Genomic DNA, 22,865 nt, shown 5'->3' on the forward strand with positions numbered 1-22,865 from the left:
CTGTTTGTTTACCCAGATTTTTCATATCCAACCTTCCCTTGTTTTGTGTCTTCTTTATTACTTCCATTTCGGTCTTCAAGTCTTGAACTGTTTCCTTCACCTGTTTAATTGCTTTTTCTTGGTTTTCTTGGGCATCTTTGAGGTATTATTAATTTCTTCTAACTTCTTGTTTGTCTTCTCTCTTTAAGGGAGTTTTCACTTTCTCTTTAAAGTTCTTCATTTTCATAAAGTTACGTTTAACGTCGTTTTCTTCTACTTCTTCTGGGTTAGGATGATCAAGTCTTCCTTTTCCCTGTCTGCTGTATTCTGGTGTTGCCATGTTGTTTTTTTAGAATGCTGGAGGAATTCTTGCAATAGTGCCTACCCATCTCTTCCTTCAAATGAGGCCATCAGTATCTTGGTGTCTTGGTCCGATCTTTGCTGCTGCTGTCTGAGTACTTGGGAGTTTTTCTTGGTTTGCCCTTTCTTACATCCCCCCAGTATTGGAGCAAGCTTTGTTTCAGGGTTCTAAGGACCTCACAGGTGAATATGTGGACTTGGGGGCAGGGTGGGTTGGGGGAAAGCCCAGTGGCAAGAACACTTCCTGCTGGCTGGCCAGAAAAGCTTAGGGAGTTGGGGAGGGGCCAGAGAGTGGCACTTCCGGCTGTCCAGCCTTGTGGCTGCTGATTTTCCTCTCCGGTCTCCTCAGTATTGGATCAGGCTGTGTTGCAGGGTTCTAAGGACCTTACAGGCGAAAAGGCAGGCAACTGGGAAAAAGAACTTCAGGAATAAATGGTGACAAAGCGGCCACATCCTAGTCAAAGCACTAAGTGGTGGCAGCAGATGGAGCGTGGTGGAGGAGGGCTATGGCAGCACACAAGGCGCTGTCGTGGTGGAGGAGGGCTTCGGCAGCACCCAAGGCGCTGTGTTGGATTCCATCACAAAGCACTAAATCTTCCTCTTTTGCTCCTTAGACCACCCCGACCCTCTCTTGTTCATCCTGGTCATGTGAGATCTTAGGTTGTGGCAGAGCCTTTCATGGTTCTTGCTTGAACTTAACTCAGGGTGCTAAGGTCCTGGATTATAAATGGTCACGAAATTGACCACAAACCATTAGCTTCCTGAACTAGTGGGTTCTGATTCTGTTGTCTAGGGAGCAAGAAGAATAAGGAAAGGCATGCAGAGGGTGAGCAGAATGGACGGAGTAGAAGGGGCTCCAGGGAAAGAATGCCTTGTATTGTTTTTAATTGTTACTTTCTTGTTACAACTGATGTTAAACCATTCATCTAACTATTATGGCGTTTTAAATTTTATGTAGTCAGGCTGTTTTTGTGTCATCTCTTACCAGAGTCTTATGGCTGTCTGCAGGATGCATCCTGAGTTAGATACCCCGATATTTTCTTGGGTTTTGTGATGGCTAGTTTGAATGTCAAGTTGGCAGTCTAGTTGCTATGATTCCTCCACAATGGTGAGCTATAACTTGAAACTTTAATCTTAAAAAAACCCTTTCTCAGGGGCTGGAGAGATGGCTCAGTGGTTAAGAGCACTGACTGCTCTTCCAGAGGTCCTGAGTACAATTCCCAGCAACCGCATGGTGGCTCACAACCACCTGTAATGAGATCTGGCGCCCTCTTCTGGCCTGTAGGCATACATGGAGGCAGTATGCTGTATACATAATATATAAATCTAAAAAAAAAAACTCCTTTCTCCTGCATTTTATCACAGTATCAGAAAACAAATCAGGAAAAATTAGTTTGAGAAGAGGGGCCATTGCTCTGATGACCCTGACCACCTAGCTTCTAAGCCCTTGGGACAGTTTTGAGGAGTGTAGACGAACATGGAAGTTTGGGCTGAAAAAGCCACTGAGTGCTGTAAGCAGAACTTGCAACAAAGGAATGCTGAGAAATGACAGCAGAAGCCAGCTCAGGAGATTTCAGAGGGAACAATGACTCAACCAGAAACTGGGATAGGACCATTCCTGTGATAGTTTGGCCAAGAATCTGGCTCTGTTTAGCTTCTTGTCCCGAGAACCTGAGTGAGGTTAAATTGAGAGGCAATGGATTCTTTTGTTTGGTCTGGTAAATGTCAAGGCAGGCTGGGGTTCAGGCTGTCATAGAGAGAGCAGCCCCATTATAGAGAAGTTTCCAGCATGGGGAGAATGGAAAAACTGTCCCGAGGGAAAACCTAATACATTGGAGGGATCATCTCGCTTAATGAGAAAAGGCCTAAGCTGTGGGGCTTCTGCTCATTAAAAGCAGTTCCACAGGCCAAAGTCTTTCCCCAGGGTGAGCTCACAGAAGGGTTGAACCTGTTTCAAGAGCTTGGCTACATCCCAAGCTGGGGTAGAACTTCGCAGAACTGTAGGTGGCATCCATATGTACTTGCTCCGAAGGGAAAGATGCAAGATTGAGGGGTCACGAGAGCAGTTGGGGCCAGGCACTGTGTCCATGTCCACCAGAGACAGAGAAGCTTTCACAGATCTGTCCTAGGGGAATAGAACTGTGCTTTATTTTTGTGTTATTCTCAAAACTGTAAGAAACGTGGAGTTTTCACTAGGACATCCATACCCACTCCTTCCAACCCAGCTTCTTCAAGCATTTCTCCTTTCATTTGATGGGATGCATCTAATAAGCTATATCAGGAATTGCAGGTAAGACCAAAGCCACTTCCGTCCCACCCAGAGCAAACCAGTGGTTTCTCTTTCTACAAACTTTGTCCGTTCCCAAGCCCTGTGCTTATTTGCCTTTTCTAAGGAAAATCCCCACACTGATCCTCCCTCCCGCTGTCCAGATTCTGGTACAGCACCCAGGCTGTAGCTGGTGCCTTCATTGGCCCCCATGCCTGCATTGCTCCCTCCCAGCTAACATGGGGATGATTATGTTGTCCTCAGCCATATAGTAGTGCAGTCTTTCCCAGGGTTGTGGGGAGTATGTGATAAAAGTGGGAGCCTCTGCGCTCCTGTTCAGAACCTATGGCAGATGTCTTCTCTGGAGCTGCTGATGAACCAGAACAAGGGCACAGAGCAGCAGATACTCACATGGATGTAACATATTCTACTAAACCTAACCAGCAGCCTACACATTCAAAGTCAGTGAGTAACTAGGTCTTTATGTCTTTCTACACACGTGAGCTCACTCACAGCTGAGTCCACAGAGACTTCTGGCTCAGAGAGAGGTTCTCAGGCTGGTGTTTGAGGGAAACCACAGAAGCTTGCTTTTGTTTGCCCATTCACTAATGTCCACTGAGAGACACTGACCATCTTTGAAGACAGAGGAAGATTATGGCATGTTCCTGTGTTACACACTCACAAAGTTAAAAAAAAGTAGAGGCTAAATAAACAAATCAAGGTCTCCAGGAACAGGGATTTACATTAACCTAGAACCCAAGTGTTTCACATTACATGTGTTCCTATGCAGAGGACATTTGCCCTGCACTGTTGGTAGAATGATTTTCCTAAATGAAATTACTACTAAAGAAGGTGTGTGTGTGTGTGAGAGAGAGAGAGAGACAGAGACAGAGAGAGACAGAGAGAGGTGAATCAACAATAGAAAGAAAATGAGGAGATTCTGAAAATCTATTAAGAAGGCAATGTGTTATAATGAGAATAAATTTTTTTAAAAAAACACTGTTCTTTAAAATAATATTGAAATATTGATGAGCTGATTTGCTTCAATACACAGAAAGCAAAACATGGAACTACTTCCCACTAGAATTCATGGAGTATTTAAGAGCAATAGACAATTGGCAGGTGAGCCCTCTCTCTCCCCTCCTCTAACTCCTCTCTACCCAATTCTTCTCCCCCTCTCCCTCCTCCTCCTCCTGAGTTCTTTGAAATGCCCTTTATATAAGCTGCTTCGTGGTGATAGTTTTCTGATGGAAGCCATGACTCTGTAGACAACATGGAACTGCATATACACGTCTGAGCCTGCCTTCTCTTGCTGTCCCCTTACTTAGCTGTGTGTGGCCCCTGCATCTGAACACAATTCGAGCAGACATGTCCAATCACACAAGAGTGACTTTCTTCATCCTCATGGGCTTCTCAGATGCCCCGCATCTGAGATTGGTGGTCATCCCGTTTTTCCTGCTTGTCTACACATTCGGCCTCCTGGGGAACATCTCCATCATCGCAGCTGTGATGAGAGACAGTAGGCTCCAGTCTCCCATGTACTTCTTCCTGAAGAATTTATCTTTTCTGGACATGTGTTACACTTCAGCCACCATCCCCAAGGCAGTGGTTATGTCCTTCACAGGCTCGGGGCTCATCTCCTATCTCGAGTGTGTAGCACAGCTTTATATGTTTTTCACACTTGCATGTACTGAGTGCCTCCTGCTCACGGCCATGGCTTACGACCGGTTTCTGGCCATCCTCAGACCACTACTCTATGGAACCATCATGAGCCACAAATGTCGTGTTGAGTTGGTGGTCACCGCCTGGGTGAGTGGGGCCATCTACTCAGCCTTCCTCACTTTCAACACCTTCTCCCTCCCCTACTGTGGACCCAATGTTGTTGAACACTTCTTCTGTGACATCCCTCCAGTCATGAGGCTGTCCTGCACTGATTACCATCTCAATGAGGTCGTGGTCTTTGCTGTCAGCAGCTGTGTCGTTATGAGCGCCTTCGCCCTCACGGTCCTCTCTTATGTGGGCATCGTGTCCACAGTTGTCCGCATCCCCTCAGTGGACGGCAGGTGGAAGGCCTTTTCCACCTGCTCCTCTCACCTGACCACAGTCGTCTTGTTTTATGGAACTGGAAGCTTCGTGTACCTGAGGCCCGCCTCTCGGTACTCCCCGACCCAGGGTCGCCTGGCATCTATTTTCTACTCTGTCCTCACTCCGTCTTTGAATCCAGTGGTCTATTGTCTGAGGAACAAAGATATGAAGTTTGCTCTGCAGAAACTTTATTGTGGAGGAAAGTACTGAGTCCTCCAAGACTATACTGTGTGGCTCTTAGGATCTGATGGCTGTTATGGGAGCCAAGCAGTTCATCTTTTTTTTTTTTTAATAGGCTCACTGACCTTTATTCATGTCTAGAATCCACTTATGAGTTAGTACATACCAAATTCATCTTTTTGGGTCTGGGTTACCTCACTCAGAATAGTGTTTTCTATTTCCATCCATTTGCATGCAAAGTTCAAGATGTCATTGTTTTTTACCACTGAGTAGTACTCTAATGTGCATTTATTCCATACTTTCTTCATCCATTCTTCCATTGAAGGGCATCTAGGTTGTTTCCAGGTTCTGGCTATTACAAATAATGCTGCTATGAACATAGTTGAACAAATGCTTTTGTAGTATGATAGGGCATCTCTTGGGTATATTCCCAAGAGTGGTATTGCTGGATCCTGGGGTAGGTTGATCCTGAATTTCCTGAGAAACTGCCACACTGATTTCCAAAGTGGTTGCACAAGTTTGCATTCCCACCAGCAATGGATGAGTGTACCCCTTACTCCACATCCTCTCCAGCAAAGGCTATCATTGGTGTTTTTGATTTTCGCCATTCTGACAGGTGTAAGATGGTATCTTAAAGTTGTCTTGATTTGCATTTCCCTGATCGCTAAGGAGGTTGAGCATGACCTTAAGTGTGTTTTGACCCTTTGAACTTCTTCTGTTGAGAATTCTCTGTTCAGTTCAGTGCCCCATTTTATAATTGGGTTGATTAGCCTTTTACGGTCTAGTTTCTTGAGTTCTTTGTATATTTTGGAGATCAGACCTTTGTCTGTTGCGGGGATGGTGAAGATCTTCTCCCAGTCAGTGGGTTGCCTTTTTATCTTAGTGACAGTGTCCTTTGCTTTACAGAAGCTTCTCAGCTTTAGTAGGTCCCATTTATTCAATGTTGCCCTTAGTGTCTATGCTGCTGGGGTTATAGCAGTTCATCTTCTTAATCCCCTTTTCCTTCCTGTGATACTTGGCATTGCTGATAAGACCAGTTGTAGAAACTGTAGTGTCCCCAGTCCCTTCAGATATGCCTCGCTCCCTCCCAGTGACCTTTGGCTTTTGCAGCTTGTAGCTCCTGCAGCATACATGCATATATAAGTGACAAGTCTCTAGAAACATCCACTAGTCTTGCTTTAAGTTTTTTCTTCTAAGCCAGATGTGGTGGCTCAGGCTTGTATCAACTGGGAAGGCAGAGGCAGGAGAATTAGGACTTCAAATCCAATGTTAGTTGTATAGTGAGTTCAAAGCCAGTGTCCTCGTGGAACCCTAGCTCAAAAACCAAAGCATGGCCTGGAGAAATGACCTGGCCATTAAGAGCCCTTGCTGCTGCAAGTGCATTGAGTTCCCAGCACCCTTATGGTTGCAGTTCCAGTTCAAGGAAATCCAACCCTTTCTTCTGACCTCTGTAGGCACAGCACACATATGGTGTGAGCTGCATATTCGCAGTCAAAACACTCATACATTTAAGAAATGAAAAACAAAGCAACCAAGTTCTCCAGCTGATATAGTTGTGGAAATCATGTTTTCTGAGCTGTGCTCATTACAGTAGTCAGAATTCGCAGGTCTTTGCCATCAGCCTGGTGCAATGGCCACTAATTTGAATTTTCAGTTTTTTCCTTCATTTTTCCTGGCTCTCCCATAAGGAACACATTTCATCACTCTAAGAGTCCTGCCTCCCCCAGTGTCCAACAGTTTTCCCCTTTCAGTCATTTGGACCTTCCTCTGAGTTGAAGAATTTTAACCATCCCTTAACTCTCAGTCTTCACCCTCCACACCCAATACATCTCATTCATTGTGTCTGAATTATCCTCTCTTCTTAGTCTAGGATTTCTTTCTGACCTTCCAGACAGCTCTAGCATCGGCCCTGCATGGAGGGTCCCAGAAACAAAACGAATAATTCAAGCTGAGGCACGCTTCATTGACAGAGAACAGGTGCAATCTTGAAAATTCTCCTCAAGAAAGCCATGTGGTTTTGAAGGATCAGGTTATTCCTTCTTGTCTTCCAGAAGACAATGAAAACTCCAAGAGGCTGTTTTAGCCTTGTTTGGGACACAGAGGCCAAAGGTACTCTAAAGCCAGTGTGATACAATCTGCCTGAATGTTTTAAGGGGCTATATAATGAGTTAAGCAAACAAGGCTACAGCCAGCCAACACAAAACACCTACCTACCTCTACTGCACAGGGACTGGGAATGCAGAGAGAGATGACAGATCTCATCTTTAATAGCTCAGGTATAAACTAGCACATTTCGGGGAGAAGCTAAGATTGCAACAGAGTATCACCAGACCGAGACTCTACTGCGTGATTAAGGCTTCTTGAAAAGTGATCACATGTGAGCTCATATGAACTTTGGGTAGAAAGTTTCCACAGACAAGATGCAAAGAATCCGACAGGTCAAGAAGAAAAGCAGCTAATTATGAAGTCATTGGTAGGTGTGGGATTTGGGGATTTGAAGCAATGGCTACACACTTAACCCTCGAAATACTATCACATCCTGGGTCATGAATGTATGTATGTATGAATGAATGAAAGAAAGAAAGAGCACACGCTTTAGCATCTGAGTTTAGCTGCTCACCAGAGCCAGGGACGGCTTCTCTCCCTACTGTAGGTTTTTTCTGGTTGTTTACAAGCAAATCATGTTATAGAAGGTGATTAGGGGTAGAACAGGAATAGAAAGACGGTCGTTGCCAGAGGATGGGACAGAGGACAGCTGCCTAAGGGATGAGTTCTGTAGCTGGGTTTCACACTGTGCCCATACTTCATGCAGCTGGACTGCATACTTGACAGTGGCTGGGTTGGGAGATCTTAGAAGATGTGTATTTTTGCCACAGTGAAAAATTGAGAGTTGTTGGGTCTGGTAGGACAGGTTTAGAATCCCAGCAATTTCGGAGGCTGGGGCAGGAGAATCGCAAGTTTAACATCTTCCTGGGCAACTTCAAGAAGTTCAGTCTTAAAATTAAAAGGCTGGAGATATAGCTCCCTGGTGGGGAAGCTCCCCAACATGCAGAATCTCTGAGTTCCATTCCTAGTATTGTAAAAAAAAATTAGAGAAATTATAAAGATGTTGATTTACTTAGATTAGAAAGGGTGGTGGTCCTGCGGTCTCTGGGCACTGGTCAGAAGATTGACTGCCAGTGGCCATGTCAAGGGAACAGCAAGTGGCAGTTGAGATTCAGGAAAAACACTCGAAGCAAAACTCTGATGAGTGAATCTCGGATAGGCAAGGCCCTGGGAGCCATGGACCCAGAATGCTTCTTGCTACTGCTGTATGTCTGCCACTGTCATTTTTTCCCTCTGGCATCTCTGGCATGGTGTGAATGGGCATGGGGAAATCCCCACTGTCCTTAATGTAGCCTTGGAACTATCCCATTCTACTGGTCAATTTTTAACCTGTGGATTATTATGAAGATGATTTCCTCTTAAGCTGTACTCTCTAACTGAAGCAATGATTTTATACGATAATAGTGTTAGTTTAAATAGAATTTTGATTGAGGATTTTTAATAAATATAGTAAGGAATTATGATCGAAGTTAATTTTGTGGAATAATTAACACAGGTAGATGTAGGATGAAAGGTTTCCCCTGCCTCTGATAAGCAGAGGTTGCAGAGGATAAAAAATAAAAAAGGAAAAGTCACACAACTAGTTTCTTTCGAGGAGCCATATAGACCACGGCTTAGGTTAATGATTAGGAAAAACATTTGAATCCCTGAAGCCTAGTTAGTTTAAATTCTTTAAATGTTGGGAGCTATGTTCACAGGCGTTGGAGTGCATCAGAGCTGAAAGAGAGCTTTGGGAATGACTTAAGGTTAGACTGAGAGGTTTTTGTCAAATAGCTTTGAGGTGAAAAACCCTAGGAAACAATTTCAAGTTGTGGAGAGGCACGTAGCTGGGTGAGGGACTCGTTAAGATCAGGGAAGAAAAACAGAGCAGCCCAGAGATTCGCTGACGTGCCTTTCTTGCTAGGATTGATGATCGAAGGTGTGACCATGCACTCATTTCTGCCCTCAGCTTCCTGATATGAAAACTGTTGAGGAGTGTGGGCATGCATCTTGAGGCTTTCACGTAGAGCTGACTGATTCTTTTCCGTGTATAAAAGCTTGGGTGTGTGATTCTCTTAAGAGTTCTTATAATGTTAACTTTAGAGATGGTAATAAAATGATAGTTCTTTTCATTGTAACCAGAAAATGCAGCCTGCTAACGAAAGAGTTGGCTGAGAAAAATACCTTGCTTGCTCACACTCTGTTAATCTGTAACAAGTTACTTGGGTATGAATGTATGTGGGTTCTTGAGACAACCTGGTTTTCACTTGTAATATTTAAAATGTTTAATTATGTAAGGGAAACGGGAAACATGGTTTTTATCTATATTCATTATAATCCTTCACTTGAGAACTAGAATGTAACTGCATTGGAGTTTATATATTGCTTGAGTGGGCTATGTAAGCTGTAAGGGAAAAATAAAGACAAAACTGAGGCTGAAGTTGATAGGAAGATTCTAAGAGTGCATGTATGTTTTTTCCATCTCTCCCAGCCCCAGAGAATGAAGTGTTACATCCTCAGACAGAAAAGTCAAAGGTCTGCCTCAATCCCTGAACTGCTGGAGGCTGGTCTTCATACCAGCAATATTTGATTCTAACTCTCTGTCTCTGCTCTGCCCCACCTTGTGTGTTTGTGTGTGTCAGAGGTGTTTTGTTTTTGCTTTTTCTTTTTTTCTTCTCTCTCTCTCTCTCTCTCTCTCTCTCTCTCTCTCTCTCTCTCTCTCCTTTATCCTTTTCTTTATAAATTTAAGGCACCTGCTTTCAAATCTATTGGTTTTTGTCTCCTCCTCAAACTGTCTTTAGGAATCGATCACCCATGTTGATGTCCCCACTCCAGTCTTTTCTTCCTGGCTGGGTAAGGGACAGTTGCCCTTTCCTAGAGGTGCACAGGGGAGGCGCTACATCTGGATGCTGGGTCCGGGTCTGAGGGCACTGGTGGAGGATCAATGAGACACCAGGAGCCTGAGAGCTTGGAGGGTGGAGTGGACAGAAGCCAGAGAAAGACTGCCAGGGAGGGTGGTGCTGTGGAATCTGGCCGCTGTTGCCTAGAGACAAGAAGGACGCTGTTGCCTGAACACAAGGGGAACACTGTTGCTAGGTAGAAGGCAACCTTTCTCTTGGCAAGGAGAAGTCAGATAGCCTGACCTCTCAGAGCAAGGGCAAAGGCCATGGCAGGACGCATGGGGCAGAAGATGGTCCAGGACGAAGTTCATCAGAATCAGATCTTGAGAGAACTATTTCTCAAAGAGCTGCGAACACAGAAGCTGTACACACAGTATCACGTGAATCCCCTGCGCAAGGGTGAGCAGGCACAAGAGGGTTGGGAGGAGTGGGAGAGCAAGCCTCCTCTGGCTCTATGTTGAGTTTTGAGGGGATCTCTCCCATCTCTCCCCACATCACCCCAGGCATGAGAGGTGCATCCAAATGCGTCCGAAATTGAGTATTTTAGATGTAGAATAAAAGATAAATGATTTGGGGTGGAGGTAGTTGTGCTTCTTAAGTAATTGTACAGGGTTTTTATGTCTGCTTTTTGTTAGGTTTTTATGTTTGGTTTCTTTTTTAATACACCAAGGGGTTTTGTTCTTGTATGGTTTGTTGTTTTTATTATTATTTTGACTTCTTACCCCTGACCTCCCGAAGCTCAGAAGTGGTAAGCTACCAGGAACAGAGCTTGAAATTTCCCCTCCCCTCACCCCCACTCAGCAAAACCACCCCATGCCCCCCGATCTCCCACTGTCTTCCTCCTGTGTGACTCCATTGGGTTCTCTGAAACGGCCTCTGGGCCTGAAACAGAACTCTGGACTCATGGGTCCCACCACTTCCCTGCATTCTTCCTTGGAGCAGCTCACCAGCAGCTTTCTGGCTGAATGTTTGCCCCTCCTGGCCTGCTCTGCTTGCCTGGCCTAAGCATCCCACTGCACTAGCTAAGGTGTTAGCTTCTCACCACTCCTCCTCGCTGCACTCTTGATCATTCCGACCCACAGGTCTCCCAATTAACATCTGTGCAGCTGAGCGAAAGTCCCAATGCCCATGGCAGCCACTCTGCCCACTCAGGACATTTGCTAATAGTGTCTGAGTAGGTCTCGGTGGTCTCCAAACCCCCTAAATTTGTGACAGTCTCAGGGGCTCCAAGTTACTCTCCCTCCAAGCACCAACTTCCTTCCTCCACATTCCTTCCTGCTTACCTGTGTTAAAAGACCAAACAGACCAGGACAATCCCTTTGTAAACATTTTGGAGGTCTCCTGCAGTTTTGAGCTGGTTTGAACCCAGCAGCCTCTAAAGTCTCATTGGACCTGGCTCTGGTTCCTTTCCAGCTTCCATCCATTCTGACCCCTCCCCCACAGTTAATCCCACCTCACTCTTTCCCACCAAGAGTCTCCAACAAAGTCACAGTGCTTACTGTGCTCTGGCTCAGCTACTGCTACATACACACGTACCACAAACACACACACACCACACCCCAACCCCTCACCACACATACATACCACACACACACACACAATACACCACACGATACACCACACACACCATACCACACCACATACATACCATATACACACACCACACACACACACACACACCATACACACCACACACATACCACACACACCCACACCCCCCCACACCACACCACACACATATACCATATACACACATTATACACATACACACCACATACACACACACAACACACACATACACCACACACCACACACATACCATATACACACACCGCACACACATACACCACACACACCCACACGTACCACACACACACACCACACACACATACACACACTCCTTCCTCCCTTCATTCCCGTAGAAACAGATTTCCTAAGTGTGCCATCCATCTCCCATACCTACGCGCTCCTTGTCTCCAACTTCTGTGCTGCGTTAGCCACAGTCAACTCCAGTCTCGCTGTCTGCAGAAAGTGTGGAGACTTCATTTACCCGTATGTAAGCTAGTTTTTGTCAGGAGACTTGATCACTAAAATGAGAAGAAAAATTATTCCCCAGTTCTGTTTAAACATTGTCCACTTACGAATTAAAATGACCCCTGAAGGCCACATGCAGGCTTTCGCGGACAGTGCAGTCTCCTGGCCCAGCCCCTCGGGGTCCATAACTAATGGGGTTCACTGGGATAAGGTGAGAATAAACTACAGGGTGTTGGCACTTGCTTTCGTTCACAAAGACTTTGCTAACACACTGGTAACATCTTTGGCGTTTGGGTGCGGCTGGGCTGAGAATAGCTAATAGGGTCCGAGACAAAGAACTTCTTGGAGGGCACGGGCTCCCATCACCTTGCTCATTCCTCCTGATCTTCAGCAGCTCTCTCCTTTGGATGCGCCTGACTCTGCCAGCTGTCACTCATCTTCTTTCCTGCCTTCTCCCACGGTGTGCCCACCCCTTCACTCAGGACTCACAGGCACCTCCCCGGGACACTCACCACACACCCACGCCACCACCTCTATGCACATGGCCTGCTCCCAAGTTCCCTCTCACATGTTATCCCCATGTTGACCTGCTGTCAGTCCCCACACAGAAGGAATACTCAGGGGCTGGGAGCACTTCCCGTCTTGCTCAGCGCTGTCTGCAGTGCTCCCGTCAACTGGAGGATGTGGATTCAGTTTCTCCAGTCGATGGCCTCCTGCATGTCCATCCTGTCTGGTTCTCATGGCCTTCAGCCATGCTTGCTTATCTGCCAACTTGGAAGCGAAAGTTTTCCCATGCTGGAAACCGGAAGACAGTATCCATGTGGAACACTGGAGAGTTCTGGTCTTTTAAGGTCAAGTAGGTACTCTTGGCTACAGTACTGGAGTGACAGGCTTGCTGTGAGGTCTTGTTCCTTAGTGTCCTGCACAGTTCCTGGCAGATGCCAGACTCCTTAGTGAATGCTAAACAGAGGCCTTGTGTAAGGTGAATCTTAGGACAATCTTAGGCCCTGCTAATGTGAATTTTGCTGCTTGTTTTTCTCTAGTTCACACGATTGCCAGGAAGCCTATGTCTTGGCATGATAACTTGGAGGAGCCTGCAGATGGTGAGTGCTGGGCTTGAGAACACTAAGAGCCAGGGTACAGAGGGTCAGGCAGGCTGTAGACACCTCTCAGGATTCTGCTACCTTGGGGAAGATATGGGGTCCTCTGAAACTGGTTTTAACCAAGGTCACAGGAGACTGACTTCTTTAGCTACAATGCCAGGTTACTACCCACGAAGCCAACAACAATGTTCGTAAGCCCTTACCTTGTATCCATCCAACCCTCCATCACCCTGAAGTCATAGTGACTGGTTTTAATTTTCAATGCTTCTACCCACTAAGCAAGTGATGGGCAGTGCTCTAGCGTGCTTCTGTTGCTGTGGTCAAACACTCTGACCAAAAGTAATTTGGGGGAGGAAAGGGTTTATTTCAGCTTTCATTTCCAGGTCCCTTTTCCCCGAGGAACGTCAGAGTAGGAGCTTGAAGCAGAAGTCACGGAAGAAGGTTGCTGGTTCAACTCAGTCTCTGGTTTGCTCGCTGCAGGCTCCTGCTCAGCTGGCTTTCTCATACAGCTCAGGACCACCTGTGTAGGAATGACGCCACCCACAGTGGGCTGAACCCTCTACATCAGTTGTCAATCTAGGCAATTCTACCCCCCCCCCCATGGACATGCCCACCAGTCAATCTGATCTAGATAATTCCTCAGTCCAAGCTTTCTTCTCAGATGACCCTAGGCTCTGTCAAAGGGACACTTTTAAAGCTGACCAGGACAACCAGTATCGTTTTTTGTTTTTCAAAACTTCTCTGAAACAGTTTTTAGGATGATTGCTAGAACTAGGCAAAATAACGCAAGTGTGTGATGGGATGTTGTGTGTGGTGCTTCATAAATGTTGGCTGTTATTTTCATAATTACCCTGTAACAGTCCACGGGCTGGGGCTAGGAGGAGGGCCTGTTATGAAGGAGTGGGAAGTAGCCTCGTACATACTTGGAGAGGAGTTAGGGAAGGGGATGAGGGAGCCAACGTCGCAGACTGGTGCCTCTGTCGGGCAATGGCATTCTGGAAAGAGTTCTTAAAGACTCCAGGCAGAGGCAGAGCTTCTCAGGGGAAGCTGTGCAAGGACATTTCATGATCTGTAAACAGGGACAGGAAGGGGAGGAGGCAGCACGGTCTGAGAACTGTGTACAGCCTGGCTCTTGTCCTTGCTGCTGACAGTGGGCTGTTGCTCTGTTTCTTCCCAGGGCTGATTCCTGCTCAGCATCCAGAGTCCCCCTTCTCTCACTAGTTGTGTGACAGTGGGAGGTTACTAAATTCTTTGTGACTAGGTTTCTTTGTCATGAAATGGAGGCATTGCAGTACCTGTTCCTTTCTCTAGTGAAGGGAACGCACCAGATGAAGGGGAACATAAATAAAGTAATCCCACATTATCTCTGAACTGGGTCTAATAAGGGTTTTTTTTTTTTAATTTAAGAGGGGACTCACAGATCACAACAGGGAACAGAAACACAATCCAGAATTCAGGTGTGAGAGCAGAGAGAGAGCAAGAAAGCAGAGAGCGTGCACCTATTGGTACCCAAAGCCATGCCCAACCTGGTCCAGTTTCTCAAAGGCCATTGGCTGAAGGAAGTTCCCCATCACCTCCCCCTTTTGTCTAAATAAGAGAGTGCCAAACCCAATACAAAACTCTACACAATAAGAACAGATATCAGGTATAAAAATTAGAAGTACAACCAGCACAAACAATATTAAGCAAGAAACATATGCTAAATGTTTCAGTAGTTATTCTATCCTAAGGAGTCTAAGTCTTATATTAGAAATGGCTTGATTAAGTCATAAGAGGAAAGTAACTATGACTATCTAATCTTCAACCCCATCAAAGACCAGAGAAGGGAAATAATATTACTTGAGTAGGCAGGAAGTGCAATCAAGCAGCTTCTAAAATGTGCAGTAGATGACAGAGACAACAACTACCAGGACAATCACCTAAAGTCTCATTTGCAATGTTGGAGCAACCAAATTTGGCTAAGGACTAGAGTAACTGATCAGCCATTTTCAGAGGCAGGGAAGTTTTCAAAATCATCTTACACTGTCTTGTCTTGGCAAGGTTTGGCAGTCTTTTTTTTTTTTTTTTGTATTTTGCTTGTTTAGTCTGGACACTGTGCATTTTGTCAGTAGTTAAGACATAGACAGTTCTTTGTCCAAAGGCATTTTTCCCCCCAAGAAGAAATCAAGTTCTAAGTGAAGTTTCTTTAGTGGTCAACATTCTCTTAGGAATAAATTGGTGCTGCCAGGAGAAATCGTGTTTCACGTCAACAGAACCCTAAGTTATTTAAATGCCATATTCTACAGTTCTTTGAAGTGGTCAAAGATTACAGTACCAGGCATGGTTTCCCTCCTGTTGAGTGGTCCTTAGGACCATTTAGAGAGCTGCTGGTTAACATCAAGGTATGCATGCCACTACCACACCCATAGGTTTATCATGCCATGCTAGTTGTTGCTGCGGTTTCTGATTCCTTTTTAACTATGCCTCCTCTCCCAGCCAAGTTCCTGAACCTCATTCACCATGCTGCACAGGGTCCAAGGAAGAAATATCCAGAGACACAGACTGAATCCCAAGAAATTGGATGGGATCCAATTCCCTTGGTGAGTATGGCTCCTTCACTTAGTGGTCCCTGGCAGCATACCAGCAGGGCCAGTGATGGGGAGGCAGTCTCTCCCGGGTTTGAATTCTGGGCCACATTCCCTAGTTGTGTGACCTTGGACAAATCACTAAGTTGTTTTGTATTCACTTTAGCGCCATGCTCCTTCAACACGCCTACACATTTGTCAGGTAGCCCATGCTAGGCGCTGTCCTCGTAGCTTAGCTACAGTAATAAATATACCGCCTCTCCTCTGTGAGCTACTTTCCAGGGGTGAAGAGCTCTGAGGCAAGGGCAGCAGGGAGGGTCCTGCCTCAGCTTTGATAGGTTACTCTCCTTCAGTTTGGAGATCTTCGATGTGAATACTCACATATATCTGTGTTACAGCTCAAGGTTTAATAAGGAAAAGCCCTGCTGTCACCGGGCCTTGGGCCTGATACAGATCTAGCTCTACATCATGTAAACCCAAGTCTGCTTCCTCCTTGAAAGACTGACCCTGCCCCCTCCCCTTTAGGTCAACCCAGACCGCCAGGACAACAGGCTGAACCACTTCAAGGTCTACCATGACATCACTCTGTACAAGGCTAAACTGTGGATTCTGGGGGAGGATGATCACCGGAAGTAGCATTGTCTCGGTAGAGCGAGTCCGAACGAATTCCCACTTGTGCTCCATCGGGAGAAATAAAGGCTGCTTCTGTTAAAAATCACACAAGACATATTTTACACGGGTCACCACGTTATGATTTAGAGTCAGGTAGGGTCTGATTGAAAATGCTTCAGGAGGCCTTGCAGCATCACATAGGCAGAGGGAAGAGGAGACATCCACAGAGAACGGAAGTGAGCTAAAGAAGCAACCTGATTGGTTATAACATGTGCCCATCTTGTCTGTAATGGTTTGAACAGTTGCCCTCTGGTGATGGGGACTGAAGCTCAGCTACTTGTTGCAAGAGGTCTTTGTAGGGTCCTCAGATGAATCCAAATGACCAAAAGACACCCGATAAGCAATTGAAGAGAGCAGCTTCATTTTCAAGAAAAGACCGGCAAGCTGGGGCCCCCTGAAAATGGCGTTAAGCAGTGGGAGGGAGGTCGGGGGTGGGCGGGCATGTAAGGCAAGCCTGCATAAGAGAATTCCAGCTGTGGTTAAGTGTACTTTGAAGTGATTGGGTATAGGCTCTTACATATACAGGAATCATTTTTTGGTTGGCTCATGACATCTGGACAGCACCTATGATTATGGTGTCAAGAGTCTGTCTGCTGTGTCAGGGGTCTGTGCAACAGAAAATAGAACAGAACAGTTCCTGCATATGGCTGGGTAGAACCCTGATTGACTGCCAGATTGGATGTACTTCCTGAGGGTCTGGTTGAAGCCAGACATGAGTCAGCATAGGATGGTGGAGTGATACAGGGCAGAGCTCTTCTCAACCTGACTTCTGGGGAAAACAAAACTGGCCCTGGTCCCTTCACTCAAACAAAACAAAGCAAAACAAATAAACAAACAAAATGTTGGGCATGGTGGTGTATGCCTTAAATCCTAGTACACAGAAGTCAGAGGAAGGCAGATCTTTGAGTTTGGGGGCAGCCTGTCTACAGAATGAGTGCCACAACAGTCAGGATTATACAGAAAACCTTGTCTTAAAAAACGAGAGAGAAAGAGAGAGGGGGGAAGGGGGAGGGAAGGAGGGAGGGAAGGAGGGAGGGAGGGAGGGAGGGAGGGAGGGAGGTAGGGAGAGAGGGAGGGAGAGAGAGAGAGAGAGAGAGAGAGAGAGAGAGAGAGAGAGATATCTCAGTGTTGCATATTGGGTTAGGTTACTGCGTTCTGGTTTCATTTCTGTTGCCACGAAAAACAGTCAGACAAAAAGCAGCATGAGGCTGGCCCTATCTTCCCCACCTTGAATAGCCATCCCCCCACAGTATCAGTAGCCCATATGTCATCTTTAAAGGCCTTTCATCACCTATCACAGGTGAGCGACAGGTCTTCCAACTAAACTGCCCCAATCACTAAGCCCTAAACCCCAGTGCACAACCCCTGTTCCTCCTCCTCCAATCTCAGCCCAGCAAGGGAACTGGGCCCTGCCTCCAACTCTGGTGGAACCCTACTGCTGTAGTACAGTCCCCAGTAGCTGGCCAGCAGCTAAGAGACCTACAGACAGGCTGCACCACCACCTCTGCCACCCACTGGACTCTCTTCCCACAAGACCTACTCTGCCACCAAACCACACCTATCCCAAATTCCTCCTCCCTGCATACAATGCTTTGCAGCAACATCAGCAGCCCCTATGGGCACAAACGCCACCTATGCAAGTTGGAAGAACAGATGGGTAAATGCCAGTGTAAGGATACATTCAGTAGCAAAAAGGGCAATATGGCACTACCTGAATCCAGTTGTCCTACAACAGCAAGACCTGAACATCCCAACACAAATGACACAGAAGGAAAAGAAAAAACTTAAAAATAACTTATGAAAATAGAGGCCTTTAAAGACAAAATGAAAAATCCCCTTAAAGAAATTGAGGAAAAGACAACCAAAAATTGGAAGAAATCAATAAATCCCTCAAAGAATGTCAAGAAAACCAAGAAAAAAACCAGACAGGTGAAGGAAACAATTCAAGACTTGAAAGTTGAAACAGAGGCAATAAAGAAAACACAAACCATGGGAATTCTGGAAATAAAAAATCTAGGTAAGTGAACAGGAACTACAGAAGCAAGGATAACCAACAGAATTCAAGAGATGGAAGAGTGAATTTTAGGCATTGAAGATATACAATAGGGGAAATAAATTCGTCAGGCAAAGAAAAAGTTAAATCCAATAAATTCCTAACACAAAACATCCAGGAAATCTGGAACACCATGAAAGACCAAAACTAAAAATAATAGGGATAGATGGAGAAAGCAAGATATTCCATGATAAAACCAGATTTAAACAATACCTATCCACAAATCCAGCTCTACAGAAAGTACTAGAAAAAGTACTTTATTGGTGTCGTGTTGCTCTTTGTGGTGTTGAGTGTGTTCTTATTTTGTCTACCTATCTTTCCCTCTGATTGGTGTAGTTGCCCTTGTGTCTTTGTTGATCAATCTTTCAGGTCCTACTGGATCCAAGACTCAGATGGTTGATCTTTTTTTTCTAGACAGGGTTTCTCAGTGGTTTTGGAGCCTGTCCTGGAACTAGCTCTTGTAGACCAGGCTGGTCTCGAACTCACAGAGATCCGCCTGCCTCTGACTCCCAAGTGCTGGGATTAAAGGCCTGTGCCACCACCGCCGGCTCTTTGTGGTGCAGTTAGGGCCAGGGTTCCAGTTTCCCTGAAGGTCACTCAGTGTTCCTGTAGGTTGATCAGTGTTCTCAGGGGTCGCTGAAACACTGAGGGTCGTTTGGGTCTGCTCCCACAGAGGTTGCTTGCTTGGAGCTGTTCCTACTGAGGTCACTGCCTTGGGCCTGCTCCAGCAGATGTCGCTGGCTCTGGCCTGCGCCTGTGGAGAGGTCACTGATTCACGCCCAGTGCTGCAGAGGTTTCTGGTTTGGTCCTATCCCCTCAGCAGTGGCTCCCTTGTACTTGCTCCTGTGGAGGTCCTTGCCTTGGACCTGCTCTGGTGGAGGCTACTGGCTCAATCCTGTTCCTGTGTAGGTCACTGCCTCAGGTCCATTTCCACAGACATCCCTGTCTCAGGCCTGCTCCCTTGGGGGTCTCTCTTTTGTACCTACATCTGTGGAGGTCTCTGCCTCAGGCCTACTCCAGCAGAGTCGTTGACTTGGTCCTGCTCCCATAGATGCCTCTGGCTTGGGCCTGCTCCTGTGGAGGTCCCTGGCTTGGTACAGGTCCTGGCTCAGGCATACTCCCTCAGTGGTGGCTTCCTTGTACATACTCCAATGGAGGTTGCTGCCTCAGGCCTGCTCCAGCTGAAGTCACTGACTCAGGCCTATTTCTACAGATGCCCCTGGCTCAGGCCTGTTTGCTCGGAGGTCTCTGACTCATGCCCAGTCCCACAGAGGTCTTTGGTTCAGGCCTGTGCCCTCAGTGGTTGCTCCCTTGTACCTGTTCCTGTGGAAGTTGCTGCCTCAGGCCTGCTCTGTTGAAGGTTACTGGCTCAGGCCTGCTCTGGCAGAGGTTACTGGCTTGGGCCTGCTCTTGTGGAGGTTGTTGCCTTGAGCCTGCTCCTACAGAGGTCACTGGCTCAATCCTCTTCCTATGGAGGTTGCTACCTCAGGCATGCTCCAGTGTAGGTCGCTGGCTCAGGCCTGTTCTCACAGAGGTCCCTGGCTTGGGCCTACTCTCTCAGAGGTCCCTGACTTGTGTCTGATCCCAAAGATGTCTCTGGCCCACAAAATGAAGTCTTAATTCTGAACATTTATGCCCCAAATATAAGGGCACTCATATTTGTAAAAGAAACATTACTAAAGATTAAATCACACAGCACACACCACATATTAATTGTGGAAGACATCAACACCCCACTCTCTCCAATGGACAGGTCTGTCAGACAGTAATTTAAGAGAAAGATAAGGGAACTAACAAAAGTATGACTCAAATGGACTTAACAGACATGTACAGAGCATTGCATTCACCCGAACACAAAAGAGTATACCTTCTTCTTGGCACCTACCTCATCGAATCTTCTCTAACATCAACCACATATGTGATCATAAAGCAAATCTCAACAGAGACAAAAAAATGGAATAACCCCCTGTATCTTATTTGATCACCATGGGTTAAAGCTAGAATTCAACAACAACACAAAATACAGAAAGCCTACAATCTCATGGAAAATGAACAACTCTCAATTGAATTGCCACTGGGTCAAGGAAGAATTAAGAAAGAAATTAAAAACTATCTAGATTTCAACGAAAATGAATCCAAACTTATGGGACACTATGAAAGCAGTGTTAACATAAAAGTTCATAGTACTAAGTGCCCACATAAAGAATTTGGAAAAAATCTCACACTAGTGACTTCATAGCAGAACTGAAAGCTCTACAACAAAAAGAAGTAGACCACCCAGGAGGAATAGGCGGTAGGAAATAATCAAACTCAGGGCTAAAATTAGCAAAATAGAAACAAAGAATCAGTGAAACAAAGAATTGGTTCTTTGAGAAAGTCAAGCTAGATAAACCCTTATTCAAACTAACCAAACGACAGAGAATATCCAAATTAACAAAATCAGAAATGAAAAGGGGACATATTTTCACTGATCACTGAGGAAATCCAATGAATCATTAGGTCATACTTCAAAAACCAAAAGGAATGAACAATTTTCTTGATAGCTACCACAGACTAAAATTAAATCAAGACCTGATAAACAATTTATATAGACCTATAATCACAAAGGAAATAGAAGCAAACATTAAAAGTCTTCCAACCATTGTTGTCGGACTGATGAATGTCTTTAAACATCACCATAGAACCTTCATCCAGCAACTGATGGAAAGAGAGGCGGAGACGTGCATTGAAGCCCTGGGCTGAGCTCCCAAAGTCCAGCTGAAGAGTGGGAGGAATGAGAATATGAGCAAAGAGGTCAAGATCATGATGGGTACACCCACTGAAACAGATTACCTGAGCTAATTGGAGCTCACCGACTCCAGCTGGGCAGGGAAGGAAATAGCTTAGGACCAAACTTGTCCCTCTGCATATTGGCGACAGTTGTATGGCTGGGACAGTCTGTGGGGCCATTGTCAAGGTTTGTTGCTTCGAAGAAAGTGGAAGAGGTTGAAAAGGAACCCCAAGTACACACGAAGTGAAAAATTCCAGACACTGAATGCAAACATTCTCACGTGCAGTTTTATTCTAAAATTCCAAACCTTGGAATATCTGAGTGAATCACAACTTGTTTGCTGTGGAAGCAGCAGCATGTTTTGTTTTTATTTTCCAAGACTGAGATACAAAGTTCAAGATGATACCCAACCTGGCAGTAAGTCTGTACAAAAACACTCAGCATCAGGAACCACCAGAAAAGCACACACAGCATGCAGGATGCCGTACTGCCAGACTTCTTGAGTGGAAAGCGTTGATAAAGCTGGGGCAACGGCACCCAGTGTGAACCGCTTGTGGGAATGTGAAACCAAACAATCTGATAAAGGTTCCTCGTCCATCTACCAAGTGAAGTGAAAACATGTAATGCAATAAAAGTTTGAAGGTCACCTACATGTCCATCACAAGTAGGGAACAAGTAGTGGTTTTTAAAACACTAGGGTATTATTATCAATTTTAAAGAACAGATACTGGAGTGTGTAAAAATGCAGAGAGTCTTCACAAACACATCACACACACACACACACACACACACACACACACACACACACACACAGATAAAGACATCAAAATTGAGTCTATTTTGTTTCCAGCAATGAAACAGTATAGGATGGGAATGGAATTCCATCTAGCCTTGAATTTGTGGGCAGATGTTTGATTAGAAAAGGGCGCAGGGGACCTCTGTGCAGTTTGGGAGTTTGTATCTCTTAGTAACAGATACAAAGGCAGAGCTCAATAGAATTGTCTGGAAGATGAAACCTGCTGTGCGTACCCCCGGCTAGAAAACCGTGCTTCGCTTCCCCAGACTTGAAACCAACTGGCAGCTAATACTCAAGGCTGCTTGCAGTTCCTGCTGGCATAAAAATTTGTGTGTGGAGGGGCACGAGAACTTTTCACCGAGAATCTGTGATTTTTCAGGTTTTTTTTTTTTTTTTTTTGAGAATTCATTTTGAAATGAGAAGGCAGCTCCACACTCAACTCCCAGCATGTAGATTTACCAAAACCTCCGAGTAAAGCAGAAAATATCCAAGTCATGGGCACAGATGCACACACACACCCCTTACTTGTGGCTTTGCCTTCCACACCCATAGCTTCCTGCAGACAACTGTCATCTGAAAAAGAATGAAAACTTCCAGGATTTTTAACTCTTCCACTACAGTGCTGCCTTCTGAGTAGCATGTTGAGATGGCTTACAGTTCTGGTACCCAGTTATGACCAGCGTATCCACTCTATGTATGCTACCCATTCATCGGTCACATGGGAGCCACCTCAGTTCTAGTGACCTTCATGTCTCCAAAGTGTAAAAGCTGTGATACTGAAATCTAGATATGTTAAAGACAAGTTTTCCGGGTGGTGGTGGCACACTTTAATCCCAATGCTTGGGAAGCACAGACAGGAGAATCTCTGGGTTCCAGGCCAACTTGGTCTCCATAGCGAGGTTCAGGACAGCCAGTGCTAAACAGAATAAAGCCTGTCTTGAAAAACAAAAACAAACAAAAAGTCAAGCAATAAGGTGCTTATTAAGTTAAACTACAGACGCTGTAGCCTGCTAAGTTT

At 45.6% G+C, this 22,865-nt stretch overlaps 2 protein-coding genes across 2 annotated transcripts; both read left to right on the forward strand.

The window, feature by feature from the left end:
- Positions 1-3,973: 3,973 nt before the first annotated feature.
- LOC126494351 (olfactory receptor 5A2-like) lies at positions 3,974-4,900 on the forward strand. Its single transcript, XM_050131637.1, has one exon. It carries the CDS (start codon positions 3,974-3,976, stop codon positions 4,898-4,900), a length of 927 nt encoding a protein of 308 aa, XP_049987594.1.
- Positions 4,901-10,070: 5,170 nt separating this feature from the next.
- Positions 10,071-16,223, forward strand: Cfap144 (cilia and flagella associated protein 144). The gene is made up of 4 exons (XM_050131635.1): positions 10,071-10,254; positions 12,933-12,992; positions 15,468-15,571; positions 16,082-16,223. Exons 1-4 carry the CDS (start codon positions 10,122-10,124, stop codon positions 16,190-16,192), a joined length of 408 nt encoding a protein of 135 aa, XP_049987592.1. The 5' UTR covers positions 10,071-10,121; the 3' UTR covers positions 16,193-16,223.
- The last annotated feature ends 6,642 nt before the right edge of the window (positions 16,224-22,865 follow it).

This window comes from Alexandromys fortis, unplaced genomic scaffold (genome assembly GCF_014885135.2).
Source record: "Alexandromys fortis isolate MF-2015 unplaced genomic scaffold, M_Fortis_MF-2015_v1.1 scaffold_367, whole genome shotgun sequence".
Classification (NCBI taxonomy): domain Eukaryota; kingdom Metazoa; phylum Chordata; class Mammalia; order Rodentia; family Cricetidae; genus Alexandromys; species Alexandromys fortis.

Excerpts from the sequence above, each read along its gene's own strand:
- LOC126494351 (XM_050131637.1), top strand. The coding sequence starts at position 3,974 with ATGTCCAATCACACAAGAGTGACTTTCTTCATCCTCATGGGCTTCTCA.
- Cfap144 (XM_050131635.1), top strand. The coding sequence starts at position 10,122 with ATGGCAGGACGCATGGGGCAGAAGATGGTCCAGGACGAAGTTCATCAG. Across the intron at positions 12,993-15,467 it reads CTTGGAGGAGCCTGCAGATG|CCAAGTTCCTGAACCTCATT; the intron begins GTGAGTGCTGGG and ends CTCCTCTCCCAG. Across the intron at positions 15,572-16,081 it reads GATGGGATCCAATTCCCTTG|GTCAACCCAGACCGCCAGGA; the intron begins GTGAGTATGGCT and ends CCTCCCCTTTAG.